This window comes from Populus alba, chromosome 2, assembly GCF_005239225.2.
Source record: "Populus alba chromosome 2, ASM523922v2, whole genome shotgun sequence".
NCBI classification, from domain to species: Eukaryota; Viridiplantae; Streptophyta; class Magnoliopsida; order Malpighiales; family Salicaceae; genus Populus; species Populus alba.
In genome coordinates this window covers 17864947-17887802 of record NC_133285.1, presented here as the reverse complement: position 1 = coordinate 17887802, position 22856 = coordinate 17864947, and the positions used below count along the sequence as shown (strand labels likewise).

Below are 22856 nucleotides of genomic sequence, written 5' to 3'. Positions count from 1 at the left end.
TTATTTTTAAATGAATTTAAGAGCAGAACCTACATTAATTAAATTGATATATATTTTTTTAAAAAAAATTAATAAATCTTCTTGAGAAAGAGAGATCAGATCTCTTTAATTATCAAGTAAATCTCTTGGAATTAGGTGTGCTTTTAATTGAACGAATACATATGCATTGGATGTGAATTCCCCAAATTTATAATAAAAAAGAAAAAGAGAGAGAGAGAGAGAGAGAGAGAGAGAGAGAGAGAGAGCATCTCACCGTTTAAACCAGAATTGATGCTGACGAGAGTGATGTTGTTTTTGACCTGTTGGGATTTGGCAAATTACAAATCAAGCCGTGGTTGTTTTCGTTCGTATTTGAATCTTTCTTTATATTTGATTAATTTATATCTTCTTTTCCGTTGCTTTTGGATAAAGCCCTTATCCTTTTTTACTACTCAACAATAATGTCAGACTCGGTCAAAAACATTCAGCTCACTCGCGTGCGTGTTGGGCTCACCACCCTCCTTTTCTTATAACTTCCAGCGCCACCAGTTTTTGACCTTTAGCCTCACATCTCTCCCCTTTTTAACTGCCAAACAAGAAGTTTTTTTTTTTTTAAAAAAAAACAGTAGCAGAAGGACTGCTGTACAGTACCTAACACAACATCCCTCGTGATTCTCTCAACAAAAACTTCTCACATGAAAATAGTCCACACCTCCGCCGCCAACGGTGATGACACCATCTACAAGACAATCGAAGTGGCTGTTATTGACCGACGCGATCTCACTCCGTCTCCGGTGTTTCCTTTTCCTGTTGTCGGAGACGAACTTAATCTTATTCCACCTCTAAACTTTGCTATGGTAGATAATGGCATCTTTAGGTCTGGTTTTCCTGACTCTGCTAATTTCTCTTTTCTCCAAACACTCGGCCTCCGCTCTATCATGTAAGCATTTCCTTCTTACTTTTCAGTTAGGTTTTTTTGCGTGCGTATAATATGGAATACTGGAGCTATGTTTTTTTTGGCAGATGTCTATGTCCCGAGCCATATACAGAGGCGACCACGGAGTTTCTAAGGGATGGTGGAATGAGGCTCTATCAGTTTGGGATCGAGAGTTATAAGGTAAATCAATCGTTGTTTTCAATCTATTTTTTTTTTTCAAGTAGTGGCTCTTGAGTTCACGTAATGAACTCATTTCGTTAAATCTTTCTTTGTTAGTGAGATTTAATTAGAATTAAATTTCAAAAAATCATTTCATGTGACCATGTGGGGGCTTAGGGTTTCTTATAGGTGATGGGCATTTGTTCTTGTCGTCGTTACTTTTACTTTTATTCATTCGAGTTTACATGGGCTACAGGAAAGGTTGTGTTTTCTTTAATTATCTAGCCGTTTCATGCATGTGGTAGTCCTCTCCTTTCTATGTGCACATACTTCCATTTCAGTAGGATCAGCAGTTATGCATTCGACAAAATGGAAAATCGAATTAAGAAAAGATGAAAAATGACAATTATTGTAATACAGAATCCTTTCAGGTGGCAGGCATGTGAATTCTCCTTCTTCTTCTTCTTTTTTTTTTTTTTTTTTTTTTTAATTTTCCCAAATGATCAATTGTCATTCATTTGAATTTGTAATGGCTGTGTATTATCTAATTTTGAAAATACCCAAAGCACTTGTTAAGTTCGGTGGAGACGAATGCTATGTTTGTTTTCCGGAAAGTGGTTTCTGAGAAACTATTTTTCAAACTTTCCTGTGTTTATTTGTCATTAGAAAAGTTAGTCAACGGAAAACACTTTTCAGTCAAAAAAAATTTGGCTTGGTTTTCAATAAGTGTTTTACTGAAAAATTTAGACGGAAAAACCCTTTCCAGAAGTTGTGAAAAATTTAGAAATGTCATATTATTTGCTGATTATATCAAATTGGGTCCTCAAACTTTTAATTGCTATATATATATTTTGTTTTGAATATTTATTTTTCAATTTCATCTCTTAAAATTTAATTTTTATATTAACTTTAGTCCTCATTTTTATAATTCTTATTTGCTTTTTCCTTATCATTTTTTATTGAAATTTTTTATTTATCAAATTTGGTTCTCATTCTTTTGATTGTTATTTTATTTGAAATAATTTATGAAATGTTAATTATTATTATTTTAATTTCTTCATCTTTCATTTTTTTTTATTTTTTTAGATTTGATCTATATTATTTTGATTATTATTTATTTTATTTGAGATAATTTATGAAATTATATATTTTTTTCAATTTTATTCTCATTAAACTTTTTAATTTGTAAGATTTGTTCCTCATTATTTTAATAAACTTGAGAAAAATAAAACATTAATAAGTTATTTTTCAGCTCATTTTTCATGACATAACCAAACATTGGAAAATATTTTCTAACTTATTTTTTATTAATTATGAAATATTGAAAAATAATTTACTTTTCTAGAATTTATTTTCTTGAAGAAAACTAATTTCCAAATAAAGCCGAAATTTCTTGTCATTTGCTATGAAGATTGTGGATTATTCCTGCAACAAGGCTCAACGTATACGTACATGGGCTTATATATAGGAAGGTCCAATTGGTGATTAATTGATTGTTAGCACATCCGTATTAACAAAACTATATGCTCCCCGAACTGATTTTGTTTAGAATTTAACATTTCATGGCTCGAATGGGCCTGAGCTCTCCTGGAACTCCTGGGATTTTGAATTTATTTATTTATTATTATTTATTTTAGAATGACATCGTTTGGTTATGAAGCTCATAATCTTTCATACCGGTCACTTATTTCTTCAACTTTAATTAGTTTTTTCAGGAGATGTAGCGTCCTTGATGTCAAAAGAGAAATGCTTCTTTAATAAAAAGTTTCAGTGCATTTATTCTGCACTATGTTTGTTCATTCTTAGTGTCCATGCATGTATTCAGAAAGGAGCTTAAGTTTCTAAAATTGGGAAATGTGTGTTCCCTAATAGCTGATGCAGGTTATTAGTTAGCAGTAGCGCGTGACTACATGCAAAATTTAGTTTGAATACCTCTCTCACGTTTGTTTATGCATGGATTTTGTTTTTGCCCACTGCTTAAGTGCAATGTTAAAGTTGTCATCTCTTGTATTTACAGTTTTATGAGATTACTTTTACTTAATTAGGATCAATTTTTTTTTTTTTATTATCAAAAGGCACTAACTATCACTACATATGCTAATAATATTAAAAATTAACGATGACCGAAATAGATTTCTAAAATGCATCATGATCCAAATTAGTGTACTAACTATCAACTATGAATCACATGCACATATGTGCGCATCACGTTCCTAACCCTGTACCATGACCCGAACTCTTAACATACATGTCATTAATTGAATTACTTTACCTGCCAAGCAATCTTTGCTTCCTTAAGGGTAATGCGTAACACACAAAATAGTCATATTATGGAAGTGGTGAGCCAGAAATATTATTGCATGACATTAATCCTTTTGACCTGGTGCATGAACAAAGGGATAAAGGTGTAGCATTTGGTATGTGTGAGATAAAAAATTGTAGGTGGAAACAAGCACACATTGTAATTTTGATTTGATCTACACAACATGGAATCATGTTAGAATACTTCCCATTTGTGTGTGCTGTGTACAAACTGTCATATATAGAGATTGTTAATTAGTATAAAAAAACAGTAGATGGAAGAGACAGGTGGAGATGCTGAGTAAAGTTACTAGTTATCAGGTCAAACATATGGCCTGGATTGGTAAAGAGTTTATTAGCATCAGAATAGAAGCGGTAGTAAGCAGGTCATTATAGAAATAAAACCCCACAGGTGGCTCAATAACATATGGACAAAAACTAGGAGGTCAGAATGATGCCAAGTTTAAGGAAATATTTGTGTATTTGCATGTTTGTCTTAAAAAAATAATACTGGAGGTAACTTTTTTCATGCTTTGTGTTTCTCTTTCTTGATTACATTGGGGCTCCTGGAAAAACTTTTCTATGTTGACTAGTAATGTTTCAACTATGCATCCAGGAGCCATTCGTAAACATTCCGCAGGATACAATTCGTGAAGCACTTCAAGTGGTCCTTGGTAATGCAAGCACATCCAAACTTTTTTATTTTATACCTGACTTGATTAATTGCTATAAGTTGAGGGATATAAACATTTATCATTTAATATTTGTTTTCAATGCAGATGTGAAGAATCATCCAATTCTGATTCATTGTAAACGGGGAAAGGTATGTCCTCTCCTGGTTTCCTAGAGTTTGATACCTGATTTTTGGGCCAACTCCTTCTGAGTTGTATGCTTTGCTTGTCTTATATCCAGCACCGAACTGGTTGTCTTGTTGGTTGCCTTAGAAAATTGCAAAAGTGGTGTCTCTCATCCATATTTGATGAGTATCAGCGGTTTGCTGTTGCAAAGGCTAGAGTTTCAGATCAAAGGTTTATGGAGTTGTTTGATGTTTCTACCTTAAAGCATTTGCCAATGTCATTTTCATGCTTGAAGAGGTAAACCACTAGCTGGACTAAATCATATCTTTTCTTTGGTAGTAGAAGGGAATTCTAGGTCCTGCTTTGGAATAAATAGGAAAGGTGATGAGTTTTTGGATCCATTTGCTGCGGCAAAGGAATATTTCTTTATCCTGCTTGAGGGTAGTAGGCATGTCCGACACATCCAACAACTTAAGGCCAGGCATATTGTACTATGAATTTTGAGCAGCATAGTCAAAAAAGGCAAATTTTAAAACTTCAATGTAGAAGAGATAAGCTGGTCTCTGTTTTGATGTATTTTAACAAATAGAAGAATCCAGCAAATAGACGCCATGAATGTGTAGCGGTGTTGAATGATAGATCTTATTGTCTCAGGCGTAATATATGCATGCTTATGAGATGGATTTCAGACCTCTGCACAAAATTCCAATACAAGAACAATTGAAATATAGCACGTCTAGTAATTGTTGGAAGTTATGAAAACGTTAAATCATGTCCGTTTAAAGGCATGTTTATATGAAGATATTGGTGTAGAAAGAGCCTAATTGCAAATCCTTTTGATTAAAAAAGAAAAAGAAAAAAGAAGCTCATCAGTGGTTTACTTACAAAATGATGAAAGTTTGAAGAAAATCTCAAAAGATCAAATTTGGATGGGTTAAGATGGTGTAAATGTGTGGTTGTATTTGGTGATATCTAAGGAATCATGAGCATTAGCATAACAAGTTCAATATTGATTTTAGAGGAATTTGTATCCAGTGATATATAAAGAATCATGAGCATTAGCATAACAAGTTCCACTACCAGAAATTCGCTAAATACCAACGGAATCCCCGACGGAATATTTCTGTCAGTAATTACCAACCGAATTATAGACGAACAACTCAGAATTAATGAAAAAAGGGCGGGTACCTAAGGCTGGGGTTTGGCGGGTGATTTTTCCGATAGAATCACCGACAGATTCAAACCCTGGGACCCGCACCATAAAAAATACCGACGGAATCACCGACGGATTTGAATGCCAGATCTGTACGTGCGACGTGACAGGTGCACAGTCAAAAAATACCGACGAAATCACTAAGGGATTTGAAAAAAGCGGTCCGTGCGGTGACGTGTCGATTCCCCGTGACATTTAGCGACGGATTAGTCCGTCGGTGAGTCCATCGGAAAAAGTGAATATATGACTCCCTTGCCGATATTCTCCTCCCCTATTTCTCCTTCTTCTTCCTAATCCTAAGTCTCCCCATTTGCAAATAACCAGCCCCCCTCTCGCCCCCAAACAAAAATCTTTCTCATCTCAGCAGTTGTATTTCTTGAAGTTTTGTGGTCACAGCATCCGTATTTTGATTTACCGACGGATTTTATCAATTTTTGTAAGTAATTCTATCTTTTTAAATTTTAACATTTAAATGTCAATTTTATTGTTTTTTTAGTATAAGTATTTTTATTAGTAGATGTACATGTTTTATTGTTATTTCTCAAACAAACTTGTAGTTTATTAATGTATAATTTTATACCTGTTATGGTTTGTTTTAGATTTTGTAAGATTGTATTTGTTTGTAAATTATTAAAACTTTGTGGAATTACATGTTATGTTTTGAAATAATTAATAGCTTGCTTAATGGATCATTTTTAAGTTTTATCGATGGTATTGCAGAGTGGTAATTTCTGTTAATTTTATATATATATATATATATATATATATATATATATTAATTTGTATGGACATTGATAAATGATAATGAATATTTAATATTTATGAGAAGTTGTGATTGGTTTGTTGGATAATTTCGAGGTAAAGTAATATATTTACAAGTTTATTTACCTAACTTAGTTAATTAATATATACATGATGTCATCATAATTTTATAGAGGTTCGATAGAAGTCATGGATGTATCTAGATTCACCCCAAGGATTGCGGAGGATGAATTATTGTAACGAGGTTCAGGGTTTTATTAATTTCGCAACATCTATTCCCAGAAATTTTACTAGAGGCGGTATTAGGTGTCTATGCAGGAAGTGTCAAAATAAAAAGTATCTGCATCCAGATGTTATAATGATGCATCTTCTACATAAAGGGTTTGTGGAGGATTACCGGTGTTGGTATGCACATGGAGAGGTATTTGTTAGTAATAGGAGAATGAGAGAAACGGTGGTTGGGTCAACTTCAAGTGGTAGCAACGTGCATGAAGCGACAAATGACAACACTAATCCTTATAGAAACATGGTTATGGATGCAATGAGAATGAATCAAGGTAATGTCAGTCAATGTCCAATTGTAGAAGAAGAACCTAATGCAGAGGCAGCTAGGTTTTTTGATTTGTTGAAAGATTCTGACGAACCATTATGGCATGGCTGCACAAACCACAGTAAATTATCGGCCGTGGCACAGGTGTTCACCATCAAGTCAGATCACGGGCTGAGTGAGGCCGGGTATGACAAAATTATTGATTGGGCAAGAAGCATTTTACCTGAAGGGAACAGGCTCAAAGAGAACTTCTATGCTGCGAAGTCCATGATGAAACCCCTCGGTTTAGGATACCAGAAAATTGACATGTGCCCTAACTTCTGCATGTTATACTACCTTGAAAATGCTGAGATGACCGAGTGCATGACATGCGGGCATTCACGTTACAAACCCAGAACTGGCAGGGGAAAGACTCTAGTGGCGTATAAAAAACTTAGATATTTCCCGATCACACCTAGATTGCAGAGGTTATTCATGTCACGAAGGACTGCTGAGCACATGACATGGCACCAAACACATGATGCGGTTGATGGTGTGATGGTGCATCCTTTTGACGGCGAAGCGTGGAAACGCTTTAACAGTGTGCATCCTGACTTTTCAGCTGAATCAAGAAATGTGTGTCTTGGGTTGTGTGCAGACGTATTCAACCCATTTGGGTCATTTGCTGCTCCCTATTCTTGTTGGCCGGTCATACTCACAGTTTATAACTTGCCACCAGGAATGTGTATTAGGCCGGAGTTCATGTTTTTATCTACTGTCATACCCGGTCCAAGTAGCCCGGGGCGGAATATAGATGTTTGTCTTCGACCGTTAATTGATGAGCTGGCGCAGTTGTGGTCCTCCGGAGCTCTGACTTATGATATATCGAGGAAACAAAATTTCCTTATGAGGGCGGCTTTGATATGGACTATCAATGATTTTCCAGCTTATGGAATGCTTTCTGGTTGGAGCACACATGGGAAGCTCGCATGTCCATATTGCATGGAAAACAACAAGGCATTCACGCTAGCAAACGGAGGTAAAGCTTCTTTTTTTGACTGTCATCGTTGCTTCTTGCCACTTAATCACAGGTTCAGAAAGAACAAAAAAGATTTCTTTGTTGGCAGAGTTGAAAAAGATGCTGTATCCCAGGGTCTTTCTGGTGAAGAATTGCATCATGTTGTATCAGAGTACGGTGACATTGTGTTTGGCCTTCAATCAGGTAAGCAAAAGTTTCCTGGTTTTGGTGTGACCCATAATTGGGTAAAGCGAAGTATCTTTTGGGAGCTTCCTTATTGGAAGACCAATCTTCTCTGCCATAACCTTGACGTCATGCACATCGAAAAGAACGTGTTTGAGAATATTTTCAACACCGTCATGGATGTGAAGGGGAAAACAAAGGACAACATCAAGGCTAGATTGGATATAGCTTTATACTGTAACCGTAAAAATATAGAATTGGTTTATGAGGAATCACGGGTCGCAAAACCAAGGGCAAGCTTCGTGTTAGAGAAAAACGCACAGCTGCTAGTCTACGAATGGCTTAAGAGTCTGCGTTTTCCGGATGAACATGCATCGAACATATCAAGGCTTGTTAACATAGAGGACTGCAGATTGTATGGAATGAAGAGTCATGATTGCCACGTGTTTATGCAAACACTCATCCCATTAGCTTTTCGTGATTTGTTGCCAAAGGGAATATGGGATGCACTGACGGAGATTAGTCATTTCTTCAAAGATATATGCTCCAGCAAGTTGAATGTTGAGCACATTGAGAGGCTTCAAACGAATATCATCGAGACACTATGCAAACTTGAGATGATATTCCCTCCTTTATTTTTTGACTCAATGGAGCATCTCCCTATACATCTACTGTTCGAGGTAAAAGCTGGAGGACCGGTCCAGTATAGATGGATGTACCCATTCGAACGGTGAGATATTACAGTTGCAATAGAATTCATATCTAAAAGTTTTTTCTATGTTTTTCTTAATTGGAAATACTTGAATTGTAATTCAATGCTTGTTTAATCTCAAGAAAAAGGTTAAGAACAAGGCGCATGTTGAGGCTTCGATATGTGAGGCCTATATTGTTGAAGAGATATCAACATTTATCTCGTACTATTTCGAACCTCATATGAGAACAAGAATCAATCGCGTTCCACGGCATGACGATGGTGGTGAAGTGCCTTTCAGTGGGAACTTGTCAATATTCTCCAAAACTGGATGACCCACACCTAAAAATTCCGTACAAGGAAGATTTTTGTCGGAAATAGAATTCAAACAAGCACATAACTATGTTCTATTTAACTGTGATGAGCTGAGACCATTTATTCAGTAAGTTTATATATGTGTTTTGTCAGTAAAATATTGGTAATTATATATTGTGAAATCATACACTCATTATCACTTGCAGGCAACATCGATAATATTTGCTCTCCAATAACTCGCAGCTGACCGACCCTCAGATCTTTCAATTACAAGATGAACAATTTGCCACATGGTTTAGAACACATGTAAACACTATCACAAACTCATTCTAACTTGCAAAATTATTGTACGTATGCATACCATTACGAGATTCTCGTTCATTTACCGTTTATTGATGTACATTACATGTATACAAGGTTTATCAAATGGGGAAGAAGTGCGTCTAAATCATTGTCTTCACTAAACCTCTGGCCTGAAAGAAAATTTAAGTGCTATAACGGGTATTTTGTCAATGGATACGTTTTCCATACTGAAGAATACGGGCAAAGAAGAAAGACATACAACTGCGGTGTTTGTGTTAAAGGATCCACAAGTAGTGAGTTAGAAGTTGACTACCATGGTAGATTAGAAGAGGTCGTCGAACTACAATATCATAGCGAGCAAAATACAATATTTTTATTCAAATGCTATTGGTATGACACGACGGACAGAGGAATCAGAGTTGATACGCACCATGGTCTGGTCGAAATCAACTCAAAAGCTAGACTCCGCAACATAAACGATGTCTTTGTTTTCGCAAAGCAATGTCAACAAGTTTATTACACATACACCCCTTCATTTAGAAAGGATCGATCAAGAGTTGATTGGTTGTCCGTTTTGAAAATGAAACCATGGGGTCGTGTCGAGGTTGTTCAGGATGAGAACGAAGAAACAAGTGTGCGGGATGAAGTCTTTCAAGTTAATTGAGTTGGTTGAACCATATTGAGTTGCTCTTTTGATTGAATTGGAAGAAAATTCAAATTTTCGTGTTTCCAATGATAGTCTTGTTGATGTTGACGTAGAGGAGTTGAACGTTGTTTTGAGCTCTAGCGGACAAGCAAATATCGATGAAAAAGATGATATCCATATTGAAGATTGCGATGAAGGTGATGACTATTCAATTGATGACGAAGAAGAAGATAATTCTGACTAACTATCAAAACGAAGCCCTGTGTAAAACCCTTTTCTTCATGTAATTTACATTATGGATGATATATTTTGTAACATGAAATATATATTTATTGTTTAAGCACTGTTGCTATTGTTTTGTGCAATGGACAGTTTATTATTGAATTTTTTGCAGGAAGGTAAATAGAAAATACAAACACAACACCTTTGTACATTGCACAATCACCGACGTCTATACCGACGGACTGCCGTCCGTCGGCATCTCACAGAGAGTTCGAAAATAATTACACCGAAATGCCACAATCACCGACGACCATACCGACGGACCTAATTCCGTCGGCATCTCACAGAGAGTTTGAAAATAATTACACCGAAATGCCACAATCACCGACGTCCATACCGACAAATTTATCGACGTCTATACTGACATAATTTTTCCGTCGGTAAGTTGTCGGTGACTAATTTTACTGACAAAAATACTGACGGAATGCGCGAATTCCAAAGGGTGTGAATTAAATGCACCTCTGACCGTGTCAGATTACCGACGGACCGCGAAAAATTTGGAGCGCAATTAAAAAATTCGGAGCGAAATTCAAAAATTACCGACGGATTGTTTTATCTTTTACCGACGGATTTAAAAAATTAATAATATTTTTTAATATCCGTCGGTAAATCCATCGGTAAATCTGCCAAATGACCTATAAGTTCCAACGCTCGCCGCTTCCCCTCATTTTTTCTTCTCCTCTGTTTTTCTTCTCCTCCGCTGCGTTGTGATTTCCAGTTTTTTGCTCTAAATCTTTCAAGGCTTGCACCTTGAATCTTTTGCAAGATTTGAATAAAGGTATGTGGTTGTTTTATTTTATTTTCTTTTATTTTAGTTGTAGTTGTTTTTATTTTTGTTATTTTGTTGTTTTGTTGTATTCTTTTGTAATGTAGATAAAGTTTTGAATTGGACATATTATTAAGGTATGTATATTTCGTTCCTTTTCTTGATGTAGGTTTTTTTTTTGAATTTTTTGAATATTTTTTATTGTTGTGTTGTTATAATTGGTATTAGTTAATTTGTTGGATGTTTGTTGTTAAATTTGAATCTAACTTAGAATTAATAATTGACTATGTTAGAATAATTAGTAATTTTACTCTATTATTGCATGATTTTTATTTAATTATTTCCATTGATTTTAATTGTTATTCTATATATTTTTTTTAATTTATTGAATATAATTTATTGTTGTATTGCCATATATAATTGTTGATTAATTTGTTGAATTAATATTGTAAATGTTGAATTTACCTTAGAATAATTTATTGTTGTATTGACATAATTATTGAATAATTTGTTGAATTGTAATTGTTAATGTAGAATTTACTTTAGGATTAGTAATTCAATATGTTGGAATAATTAGTATAGATTGGGTCAATTGGTTGTGGATATTGTTAATATTTGCAGGTTTGTAGATTTGGGTAGTAACCAAGTATAGGGGAGGTGCTGCCGAATTTTTTTTAACATTTCAATTGAATTATATAATTATTTATATAAAGTTGGTTAGATGTACAAAATAAAAACCAGAGCTTCACGTACGGTCGCATCTACTTCGTCTAGCAGCGACGAAGACATTTTCTTAGGTGCCTCTCAAGAAGAGGCACCTACACCACTTGCTCCGTCAGCTGATGCTGCCTCTTCCAGCGATGCTTCACGTCGCAGAAGCGTCATGCCTTCGCAGCAGAATCGATGCAACTGCAAGTACGAGGCACAATGGAAGGACGACCTTTCAATGTAAGTTTGTTAAGGTTTTAATTTTTTTTTTTTAAAAAAAAAAACAAATTTGAGGTTCACAAACAAATTTAAAACAAATTTATGAAGTCACTATTTAATTAATTTCAATTCTTTTCAAGTTCACAAACATTGAGGCCGCCCGAGTAATATCATCGGCGTTTAAAGCGTCGATGGAGATTCCATTGTTTCAATAGAGTCAGATATCCAGGCATCCTGAATGGATGCCTCAAATCAATGCATGGTTTTACAGATTTGAGGTTCGTGTTAATATATAATTTTCAGCTTATTTCTAATAAATTCTTAATATAATTGTAAATAAATTATTAACATTTTTAAAAATTATTTTTTATACACAACATCGATTCTGCTGGGATGAGGAACATAACAATGTTGTGAGGAGGGTGTGGGAAAATCACGCGGCAACTAGGTAACATCGAAAACAATACAACTTTTTTTTACAAAAAAATTTATGTTTCGAAATGTAATTTTTGATTGCGTTAAGTAGGTTGCGTGATTTTTGGTACGAAGCCCAAAAAAGGCAAAAAAACCTGCGAGGGATAAGGGGTTCCAAGGCTGGAATGATGTTGCGGTTTGGAGGGATTTCAAACCGATATACATCTCGGATGATATATGGCCGCAATATCTTGAGCACGTGACGTCTGAGCGGTTCACACGACGCTCACAGTCCGGTGCTGGCAACCGGAATCGGCCAATTCATGGCTCGGTGACAATTCACACCGGCGGCTCCGTTCCGTTTGCTGCTCATGCGAAACGGATGGTAAGATTAATTTAAATGAAATATATCCTTCAATTAATTTTTTGTTAATAAATTTTTTTCATTATAGGCTATGTCTCTTGGACGTGAGCCAAGCCCTATGGAGCTGTTTGTGGAGACGCACGTGCGGAGTCAAGACCGCCAAAAAGGGGTGCAACAGTTCGTTGACAGCCGCGCTCAACATTTTGTGGTATGTTTATTCATCCATTTTATTTTGTAAGCTATTATTATGTTTATTGAATTGAATATGATGATTACTTTTTTCATTTTCAGGAGACCTATAATAATCGGTTGAGGGACCACATACGGGGACAACCCTTCGACCCATCCGGAATTCGATCCAGATTTGTAGATGGAGGCTGGATCGTCAGGTGGACCCGATAAGAATCGGGTTTACGGCCTCTTCAACACTAGGGCCGACACCTTGCGGACGACCCGTACTGCTTCAACCGTCGGGAGCTCCCAATCAGTATCGAGCTCCCAATCTAAGGAGTTTGTGGCCTTGCAGCAAAGGTGCGACCAGATATCAGAGGCGTACACACAACTCAAGGAACAATACACAACAGAATCTGCACAACAAAGAGCGGCCTATGAAGAGCTTCGTCAAATGGTCATAAACATGTCACAAGGTGGAACATGTGCACCCAATCCAAGTTGGCCGCATAACAGTCAGCCTCCTCCTCCTCCTGATCCTCCTCAACCTCGTTTATATTAATTTTTGATAAATATTATTTACATTTAAAATTTCATTTAATGTTTTTTTGAACAATTTCATTTTGTAATGAATATTATGTTTTATCATTTTTTTGTTTTTGATGCTTAATATAATTTTTATTTGCATAATTGGTTTTTATTACCATTAATTTATATCATTTTATATTATGTATTCTAAATAATTATAAAAAAAATAAAAATAAAAAAATTACAAAGGGATTTACTGACGGAATATATCCGTCGGCATTAGACAGTAGTCGCGACCTTCACCGACAAATTTCCAGACGGATTAATTCGGTCGGTGTTATCATGACTCACCAACAGATTTACCGACGGATTGATTCCGTCGTTATTATAATTTACCGATGAATTTACAGACGGTATATTCTGTCGGTATTTTAACAATTCACCGACAGAAATTAACCATCGGTGAATTGTGATATCACCGACAGAATAAAAATCCGTCGGTATTATTGAAGCGGGAATTGATTTTTTTTTGGCGTGCAAATTCTGTCTGTAAAGTCGTCAGTAAATTGTTTTTTTGTTTTGCCGACCGATATAGCGACGGAATGGGGAATCACCGACGAAATGTATGCCGACGGACGTATTCTGTCGGTACGTTAGTCGGTAAATAATTTACCGAAGGTTTTACAGTCACACACCGACGGAATAATTCCTTCGGTAAAACTGTGAATTCTTGTGGTGTTCAATATTAAGTTTAGAGGACTTTTGTATTCGGTGATACATAACGATTCATGAGCATTAGTAGAACAAGTTTAATATTGAGTTTACAGGACTTTCTAATACTTAAGTGAGCAAAGATTATATGAGAAATACAATATTATAGGTTATATTGTGTATTTGTTGAAAGTGATGAAGAACATAAAAATGTTAGAAAGTAAAGGAAACTGTGTTCTTATTTATCTCATGATTCGTGAATATATGTGTATTAACCACACCAACTTGTATGAATATAAAAGTATTAAGGAGAAAAGATTGTGACACTAGATTTGATAGTAATTATTTGGTAATATACTATTGAAAAGAAATGATATTGTCATATGGGTTATCCATCACGGATGAATATGTATAACACCATTTTATGAGCCTAGTTTTGACAAAAAGATATGAGCATTTAATGGTAAGTACTAACTATATGAAGGATAGGTGAATACTTTGAAATTAAGCATCTTCTTTCCTTCTTTGGGCATTTTTTAAGCTTGTGTACTCAGATATGAGGCCTTATTGATTTAGTGGAGAACCCAAACCCATTATGAAGTTTAATAATATATGGGCCAGTTGGAGCGAATGGGTTTATTAGAAGTCGTGTCACCCTAATTAGGTTTTTTAGGAGTCACATTATCCTGCTTGGATCAAATGATGTATTAGGTCATTTAGTGTGCTTGGGCCCAAAAAGGGATACTTGTTGTGCGAACCTGATGACTTGGGGTGCACACCTTAGCCCATTAGATTTTAAGCTTAGGATATACCTCATGCTTTGTGTCTTGGGCCTAGACTATGCCTTGGCCTAGGTTTTGGGTGTAAATATTATACATATTACTTGTTCCAAAAGTCATTTTCATGGAACAACATAAACACTTTGTTCATTGTTCTTTGCATTTAGCTTATAAGTGGTCCAACCTTTGTGCCCTGGATACGATGCTTTCTTATTCAGTTTACCTTGTTATTTTGTTGCTCATGTGCATTTATGGGTGTATTTGATTAAATGTATGGGAACCTAAAAGGCTAGCTTGTGGTCACATGGAAAGGAACTAAATATTGGGTTTTTGACCGGTGATGTTCAAGATCAATGCTCTTTGGAGGCTGAATACATTGACACAATATTTAACGTGGCTTGACAAATCACATACATCCATACATCTATAGGAGCAATTCATATTATAAGAGAGAGCAAGAGAGAGAGAGAGGTTACAACACACACATACATGAAGGAGGAGGATCACATCCACTCACATAACTCATTGTTGTATTTGGAGCTACTGCACAAGGCAGCATGGCTGCTACCTTGGCAGCCCTTCTTTTTTCTCTCTATTCTCTTGTTCTGCACTTCTGCTCTCTTAGTAGTGTTGTAATGGCAGCCACTACTTACTGCCCTTGGCAGCCCATTTTATCTTATATCTCCTTATATTTTTGGCACTTACTTGCTGCCTTTGTCACAACACCTTTCTGAGTTAAAATAAAGTGTCATTCTTTATCCTCTCCTGTATTTTTCTTTCATCATTAAGGTCTTCATCAATTTTACCATCAAGAAATCATAATTACCGAATCTAGCTTTAGAGAAATCACTACTCCATCAAATCCTTGAATATAAGGAACCTAATTGTTCCTTTGTGTCGTCATCTTACTAGTCTTCAACTGTTTCATTACAAGCTGTTACATATATGAAAATAGTATAGTATGGATAATTCTTCAACTAAGTAAGTTCCCAGAAAAGATTGAAGGGGGTCACATTGGTCCTATTTAAAACTCAATCTCCTAGACATAACTTTTTAGGCCATATCTATCTATCATACTGTCTTTCCGTACATATAACTATATGTTAGCTCTGTTGTTGTTTTTTTTTACAAGTGATCTGAAATATCTTGGTTATCTACCTGATTTCTCAACATCTGACGAGACTACCAATGCTTCAGATTCGTCAAGATTAGTCTTCATCTATATTTACTTTACACCCTTAATCTTCCACACTCCATATGATCAGGTGTTTAAAGTATCCTAATTTTGCCTTCCCTCATGGCAATTAAAATTATCCCCTTAGAAATTCAACACACATAAATGGGAAAACGTGTGTGACTTCTTTTTTTTTCATCTCTATTGACCACCATGATGACCTTCAGATGCCTCTTCATCAGGTAATCTTTCTTATTAATTCACCACCACCACTTTCGATTCAAATCTAAATAATTGGACCATACTATTGCATTCAGAATGATCAAATTAGATGGAAACAAGTATGAAATCATCCGAATTGCATTTCAGAAGACTAAGATTTGATCAAAGCAATTCTAGCCTTATGAACAACCCATATTCATTCTCAAATCCGGTTGCACGTAGGATCAGCTACACTAGATCCTAATCTTTGGCTTGCAGCTCGGCTTGACTTAGCTCGTGGCTTGATTACACGGCTGGTGGGGCCTATATTAATGATGTGTCAATTGACTAATCGATGACATGGCATGCCAATTGTGCATGCTGACATCATGAATGTATCATGATGATGTCCTCCTCATCCGGGATAGTCATGTGGGTCGAGTCATCTGTTATTCGGGTTAGGTTAGCCCATTTGGGTGAAAAAGACTCGTGGGGCGTGTCATTGCGTGTGTGCAGCCTCATTTTCGGCAAATGCAGCCATGTTTCACGTTTGAATTTTATGTTGTATTCACCAGCAGGCTCTTCTCAATCTTCTCTACATGGTGGTATGTTCAAAACACCATTTTGACCATTTTCATTTTTTAGCAAAGATCAAGCACCACTATAAATCAAAGCTCAAAAACAAGTTGGGTTTTTGATCGATGGTGTTCATGATCAATGCTCTTTGAAAGCTGAGTATGCTAGCATAATATGTAACATGGTTTGGCAAATCACCTATATTCATGGGAATAGTCCATATTATTAGACATAGAGAAAGGTTACAACACACAGATACATGGAGGATAGGGAGGATCACACCCACTCACTCAACTCCCATCACTTATTATTGCACTTACAGCTGTTGTCCTTGGCAACCCTTCTCTCTTTCTCTCTTCTCTTGTTCTGCACTTCTGCTCTCTTAGCAGTGCTATAATAGCAGCCACTACTTGCTGCCCTTGACAACTCACTCTCTCATATATTTCCTCACATTTTTAGCTCTTACTTTGTTGCACATATTATGCTGCTCTCTTAGTGCCTATTTATAGGCAAGAATGGTGCCACTAATTCCAGCTCATCTTCAATAATGATGGCTATCAAACTTATGACTTTTTAGTTGCAGCATGTTTTTTGTCAATAAATGGTGTCGTCTATTAATGGTTGTTGCATGTTAATGCTAATAAACCTAACACCAAAAGGCCTTTTGAAAATCATGTTAGTTATGATGCTACTATGTGTCCATATATTGGGGAACGTGGCTAAAAATTATTGGTCAACATCAATTGCACTGTCAAACCTTGTATAAGGCCACAAACACACCATTATCTTTCATTTTTAATTACTAACATTTGGTTTCTCCCTTTTTATATTGAAATTTTTTTACCAACATCAATTTCTTCGATTCCAAACCATTATGAAACCATCTTGAAGGAGTTCTACATTTTCATGACATTTTTCTTAAGAGTTTCAATTCATTGTCATGGTGGTTCACTTACATTTAGCTAGAATCTAATGGAAGTGACTTTAGTAAGGTCAATATTTTCCATTATTTACAAAACAAATGTAAGCATGATAGATCTGATGACTAATGTATCTAGGGCTTTTTGAAGTAGGAAAGTTTGAAAAGACCCTGAAACTAGAGTTTAGGCTAAAGAGCCCGAATGAAGGTTATAAAACCCTTTATAGTGACTAGAAGACTCTTAAGGGTAATTATGTAGCCTCAAGATTAGTTGGCGGATAACTCCCTCAAAACTAAAACTCATTCATTCTTAATAAGATAAATTTATGTTACGAGCATTAAAATAGAGTAAAACACACAAAAAATTAAGATATAATGGACTAAAATAAGGTTTACTTAACTTATCTCGATTCATTTTTTCACCATGTTCATAACTTACCTAGTTGATATATAAACCCACCTGCAAAAGAGATATATAGCTTAGATGCCATATAAGCTAGAAATGATGATTAGTTAGCCTCATAAGGCATATATAGGGGGAGATTGTGGCTCTTCTCTATATGTTTAAGTACAAATACATTTTTCCTCTATTAGGGTTTACATAAAGCCTGTTCTTTCATACCATCTTTATACTAGCCAGACAAACCCAAATGGATAGGTTATCCTAGATGCCTTTAAAACTACATGAGGCAACAAGAAGAACAATATCTATAGAATTTAGATATTATTATTAGTTATCCAAATATGTAAGTGGAGCTTAATGGGTGACTTGGTGATATGATTTTTCATCTAATATAAAGAGTTTCATCGAATGAATATTCTAAAGAAAGGCCAACCACATAAATGAATGAAGAGAAAAGTGATTGGTGGTGTTATATAAAGGATTTATCCCTACGTCTAAGTCTTAAGACATATAAGGGTGCTCACGATTTTATATTATTGGTGAAAAGGCTATTGTGCAACCAAAAACAAGAGTCACTACTAAGTATAACATTAATTGTTTAGCCCAAGGATGTTCATTTGAAGAGAGTTTAAGAGGTATATAATTAAAAGTTTTATGTTTGTCATGTATTCAAATTTATAACTTAACATTTTCTCTTTTTTATAGGTGTTATATCCAAGTCAAAGGCAAAATCTTGTAATTGAGTTACTCCCCCCCTTATTGTAGTTAAGAGTTTCTTTATTATTTTAAAAGCTAGTGGTTAGCATATGAGATAATTGTTTGTTTTCTTAGGAGAAATTTTAAATTAAAAGACCATATAAAGGAGAAGAAAAGAAAAGAAAAAACAGTAATATGGACTTTAAAGGTGTTTTATCAAGAATAATAACTCAAATGATGTAACCCTTTCTCAATATTTTTAGTAACAAAAGCCCACCAGAGACAATACTTCTCCTTTTTTAATTGCTTCAACTCCAATTATCACTCCACCTAGAAGTAAGAGTGTACTCCTCCACCCTTTTAATAACCCAGGGTAATGGTACCCTTACTAAGGGACACTTAATCCTAAGGAGCAAACGTTAAGGCATATGCTCTTGTATTGTTTTTGTGTTTATAAAAAGTGAGGAAAAAGATAAGAATGCTAGAAAGTGTGTGTGTGTATTTGTGCTCTTGCTTAGCTGGTGATTCATGAACGTGTGTGTGTAAACTATGTTAATTTGCATAGAGATAAAGGTACAAAAGAGAAAACATTGTGACACTTGATTTAATAGCAATCATTTAGGTTTATAGATCCCAATGGTTAGTGGTGCACTAGTAAGAGAAAAATAATTTGTTATGTGGCCTCTCCACTTGACATAAACATGTGTGATATCGTTTTAAAGACCCAATTATAATAGAAAGGCATAAGAACATTTAATGTTGAGTATCAATTATATAGAGGGTAGGTGTATACGCAAGGCTTATGCATTTTTGGTAAGGATTTGAGCATAAATATCCATTGTTTTTTTAGAAACTTCATGGATGAGTTATTGTGTCTGGTGTATGAGGAAGACTTAGTAAGTTCATTTATTTGGGTTTTTTTCCTTGATATGGAGTGTCGTTATGGAGGATAAAAAAGCATAAACATCATCATTCAATTGAACCTTATCATAACCCAATTTTTGACCCTTTTATTTTAATTACTGAAAAAATGATGAAAAACAAGTAAAAATAAAATAAAATAAGAATGAATTAAAATTTAGGTTAAGGGCACCATGATTGGAAGTTTTGAGGTTTAATTAAACTTTGGAATGAATTTAATTAATCAAATCAAGGGTTTAAGTGAAGAATTGATAAGTTTTGTGACGTAATTGAGCTTGAAATTAATTTAATTAATCAAAGCAAGGGCTTAATTGGAGAATTGATAAGTTTTTGAACTTAATTGAGCTTGGAATTAATTTAATTAATGAAATCAAGGACTTAATTGAAGACATACCAAAGTTTGGGGTTGATTGGGGTACAATTTGCAAGAAATTAAAACCCAAGGACCAATGTGTAAATTGCGCTGAGATGCAGGGGTTCAATTACAATTTACCCAAGGACTGGACTGCTAAAATTCAAAATGTCAAGGTTCAAAATGCAATTAGCCATGTCCATCAACACTGTTCATCCTCTCCTTCACTCGCTCGAACAAAAACGGATGCATTGCCATTACTCCTGCAATAACAACCAATTTATTACCTGGTAAAGGTGGCATTCTGTGTCTATAAAGCCAGAGAGGAAAGGGAGCAGAAGGGAGAGAAAGAAAGAAAGCCATGCACGGCAGGGAGAGAGACTAAAACCAAAGGAAAACCGGGGAGGGACAAAACCAAAGGGCAGTATTGGTGGGATGGCCCTTCTACACTTTCATTGTCTTCTGCAACTACCAGGAACAGGAACCACAACGTTTCTTTCTTTCTTTGAGAATGGAGGCAGAGAGGAGGAGACAGGGGATCACAGAACCACAAAGAACAAGGGAGACAAAGAAGGAGCCACGAATGGCAGAAAATAAAAAACACAGAAGGAGAAGAAAAGGCCAAGAACGAGAGAGGAAACGAACAAGACAGAGGAGAACAAACTTTCTGCCCCTGTTTCTTCTCAATAAAACAAAGGTGTTCGTGCCTTACGATCGCGAGGCACGAACATGAGAAGAAAGGCCATTCTTTGGCCACAACAGGGGAATCATGGAACCAATGGCATATAGAGAGAGAGAGAGACCGTGAAAGACAGGGGACAACACAACAAAACAAGGAAAGGGATGCAGAGAGGAGGACAGGGAAACAAGAAACCCACAGATGAAAGCCCCAGCATCACAATCAGCTTCTTCTTCTCCAACGCCGGCTTCCAAAACCAGAGGAAGAAGCTTAAAAAATGAAGAGAGGAACAGCACGCCATCGCCTCCATCTTGCTCCCAGGTAAGTGTCTCCAGTTTTGCAGAATAATTCTCCAACACTGTACATTAGAAATATAATTACATGCTAACTGTTGCCAGCGTGCGTGAACAATTCACGCATGCTAGCGGATAAAAGCTGCCTGGTCACTGGCTTGGGCCAGTGACCAGGCTGGGCCGGCTGGGTCTAGCCCAGCCTATGTGGGCTGAGCTGGACCCAACCCAAAAAAAATAAAAAAACAGTAAAATAAAAAAAATGAAAAAAAGTAAAAAATGTGTATGCATGAACAAAAATAATGTAAATTTATTGGTTTATTCACTAACACCAGAGTCTAGAATAAAAATACTGGTTTAAATTTATATTATTTTTATTCGTTGTATTTTTATTTTGTTTAGCTAGAAAAATAAAAAAAAATATGTGCATGTGTAAAAATAAATTTATTTTTATTTATTTATTCACTAGCGTTAGAGTAGGGAATAAAAAAATATTGATCTAATTTTTTTTCGTAGCTACGAATTTTTACCAATGCCAGAGTTGGAATTATTCGAGCTTGGATATTCACTGGCGCCAGAGTCAGGAATATTATAAACAAATCATCGTAGCATAAACTAATAAATATTTAGCAATTTAAAACAAAACCAGCAATGCAGTCTGCCTCAGGCAGAACGTTTAAGGGGTGATAATATCTTTTCTTTTACATAACCAGTCCCGTACCATAGAATCTCTGCTGACCAGTTAGGGTTCCTAGTGACTATAATACTAGGTGGCGACTCCTTAAACAAGACATTTTTCTTAAAAGAACAAGATGCCATAAATCTGTTCTTTAAAAATAATCTAGGATTATTTTTAAATAATCAATTTAAGACACTTGATTTAATAGCAATCATTTAGGTTTATAGATCCCAATGGTTAATGGTGCACTATTAAGAGAAAAATACCTTGTTATGTGGCCTCTCCACTTGACATAAACATGTGTGATGTCGTTTTAAAGACCCAATTATAATAGAAAGGCATACGAACATTTAATGTTGAGTATCAATTATATAGAGGGTAGGTGTATACGCAAGGCTTATGCATTTTTTGTAAGGATTTGAGCATAAATATCCACTGTTTTTTTAGAAACTTCATGGATGAGTTATTGTGTCTGGTGTATGAGGAAGACTTAGTAAGTTCATTTATTTGGTTTTTTTTCCTTGATATGGAGTGTCGTTATGGAGGATAAAAAAGCATAAACATCATCATTAAATTGAACCTATTGGAAAATAACATCCATGATTTTATATACAATTTGAAACACACTGAGTGATGAAGTCATAAAGACCTTAAAACACGATTAGGCTTTCTACAATTATGATCTTAGGCTAAAAAGTGACTGAATCATTGCTCACAAGCTTTCCTGTAAAATAAGTCTCTTGTTAGTATATGGGACTAGTGTTGTTAGAGAGGAAAGGTGTTAAAAAGTGCCAAGCCTGGAAAATATTGAGGCGTTAAACGCACGTCTTGGTGCTCGCCCAACTGAACCAAGACACTCAACTTGTATAATTTTAAAAATTACATGTGATATAATATTATATTATGATATTAATACTGAATATGAACATAATTATCATAAAAATGAAAAAAAAAGGATTATAAATAAATCATCATAATACCCCACTACTAGATAAATAATCATAGAGACATGGTCAGATATACAAGCAGTGATGCTTTACTACAAATCACATTATAGCTTGGAATAATGAAAAGTTCATAAAAAGGGGTGTGGTGGCAAGCCTCCAAGTATAGTCAACATGATGTAAGTTGTAACAATAAATCTTGAAAAAATGGTCATATTGACTATGCGCACGCATAAACAAACAATAT

The 22856-nt window shown here is 35.4% G+C and overlaps 1 protein-coding gene and 1 long non-coding RNA gene across 4 annotated transcripts; both read left to right on the top strand.

Moving 5' to 3' along the window:
- Positions 1 to 443: 443 nt before the first annotated feature.
- Positions 444 to 11001, top strand: LOC118032000 (inositol diphosphatase DSP1). Of its 3 annotated transcripts, XM_073407433.1 has the most exons (6): positions 444 to 919; positions 1003 to 1096; positions 3993 to 4050; positions 4156 to 4199; positions 4289 to 4470; positions 9091 to 9194. In XM_073407433.1, the coding sequence occupies exons 1-6, from the start codon at positions 675 to 677 to the stop codon at positions 9101 to 9103; spliced, it is 636 nt and encodes a 211-aa protein (XP_073263534.1). In that variant the 5' UTR covers positions 444 to 674; the 3' UTR covers positions 9104 to 9194. The 3 variants fall into 3 exon arrangements, 2 of the variants coding, with proteins under 2 accessions (XP_073263534.1, XP_034892452.1); XM_035036561.2 differs by lacking the exon at positions 9091 to 9194 and having other exon boundaries at positions 448 to 919; positions 4289 to 4835; XR_012169137.1 differs by lacking the exons at positions 444 to 919; positions 1003 to 1096; positions 3993 to 4050; positions 4156 to 4199; positions 4289 to 4470 and adding exons at positions 6242 to 8608; positions 8713 to 9011 and having other exon boundaries at positions 9091 to 11001.
- Positions 11002 to 11341: 340 nt separating this feature from the next.
- Positions 11342 to 13302, top strand: LOC140955239 (uncharacterized). The gene is made up of 5 exons (XR_012169056.1): positions 11342 to 11829; positions 11949 to 12256; positions 12335 to 12607; positions 12675 to 12794; positions 12878 to 13302. It is a non-coding gene; the product is annotated as an uncharacterized lncRNA (long non-coding RNA).
- The last annotated feature ends 9554 nt before the right edge of the window (positions 13303 to 22856 follow it).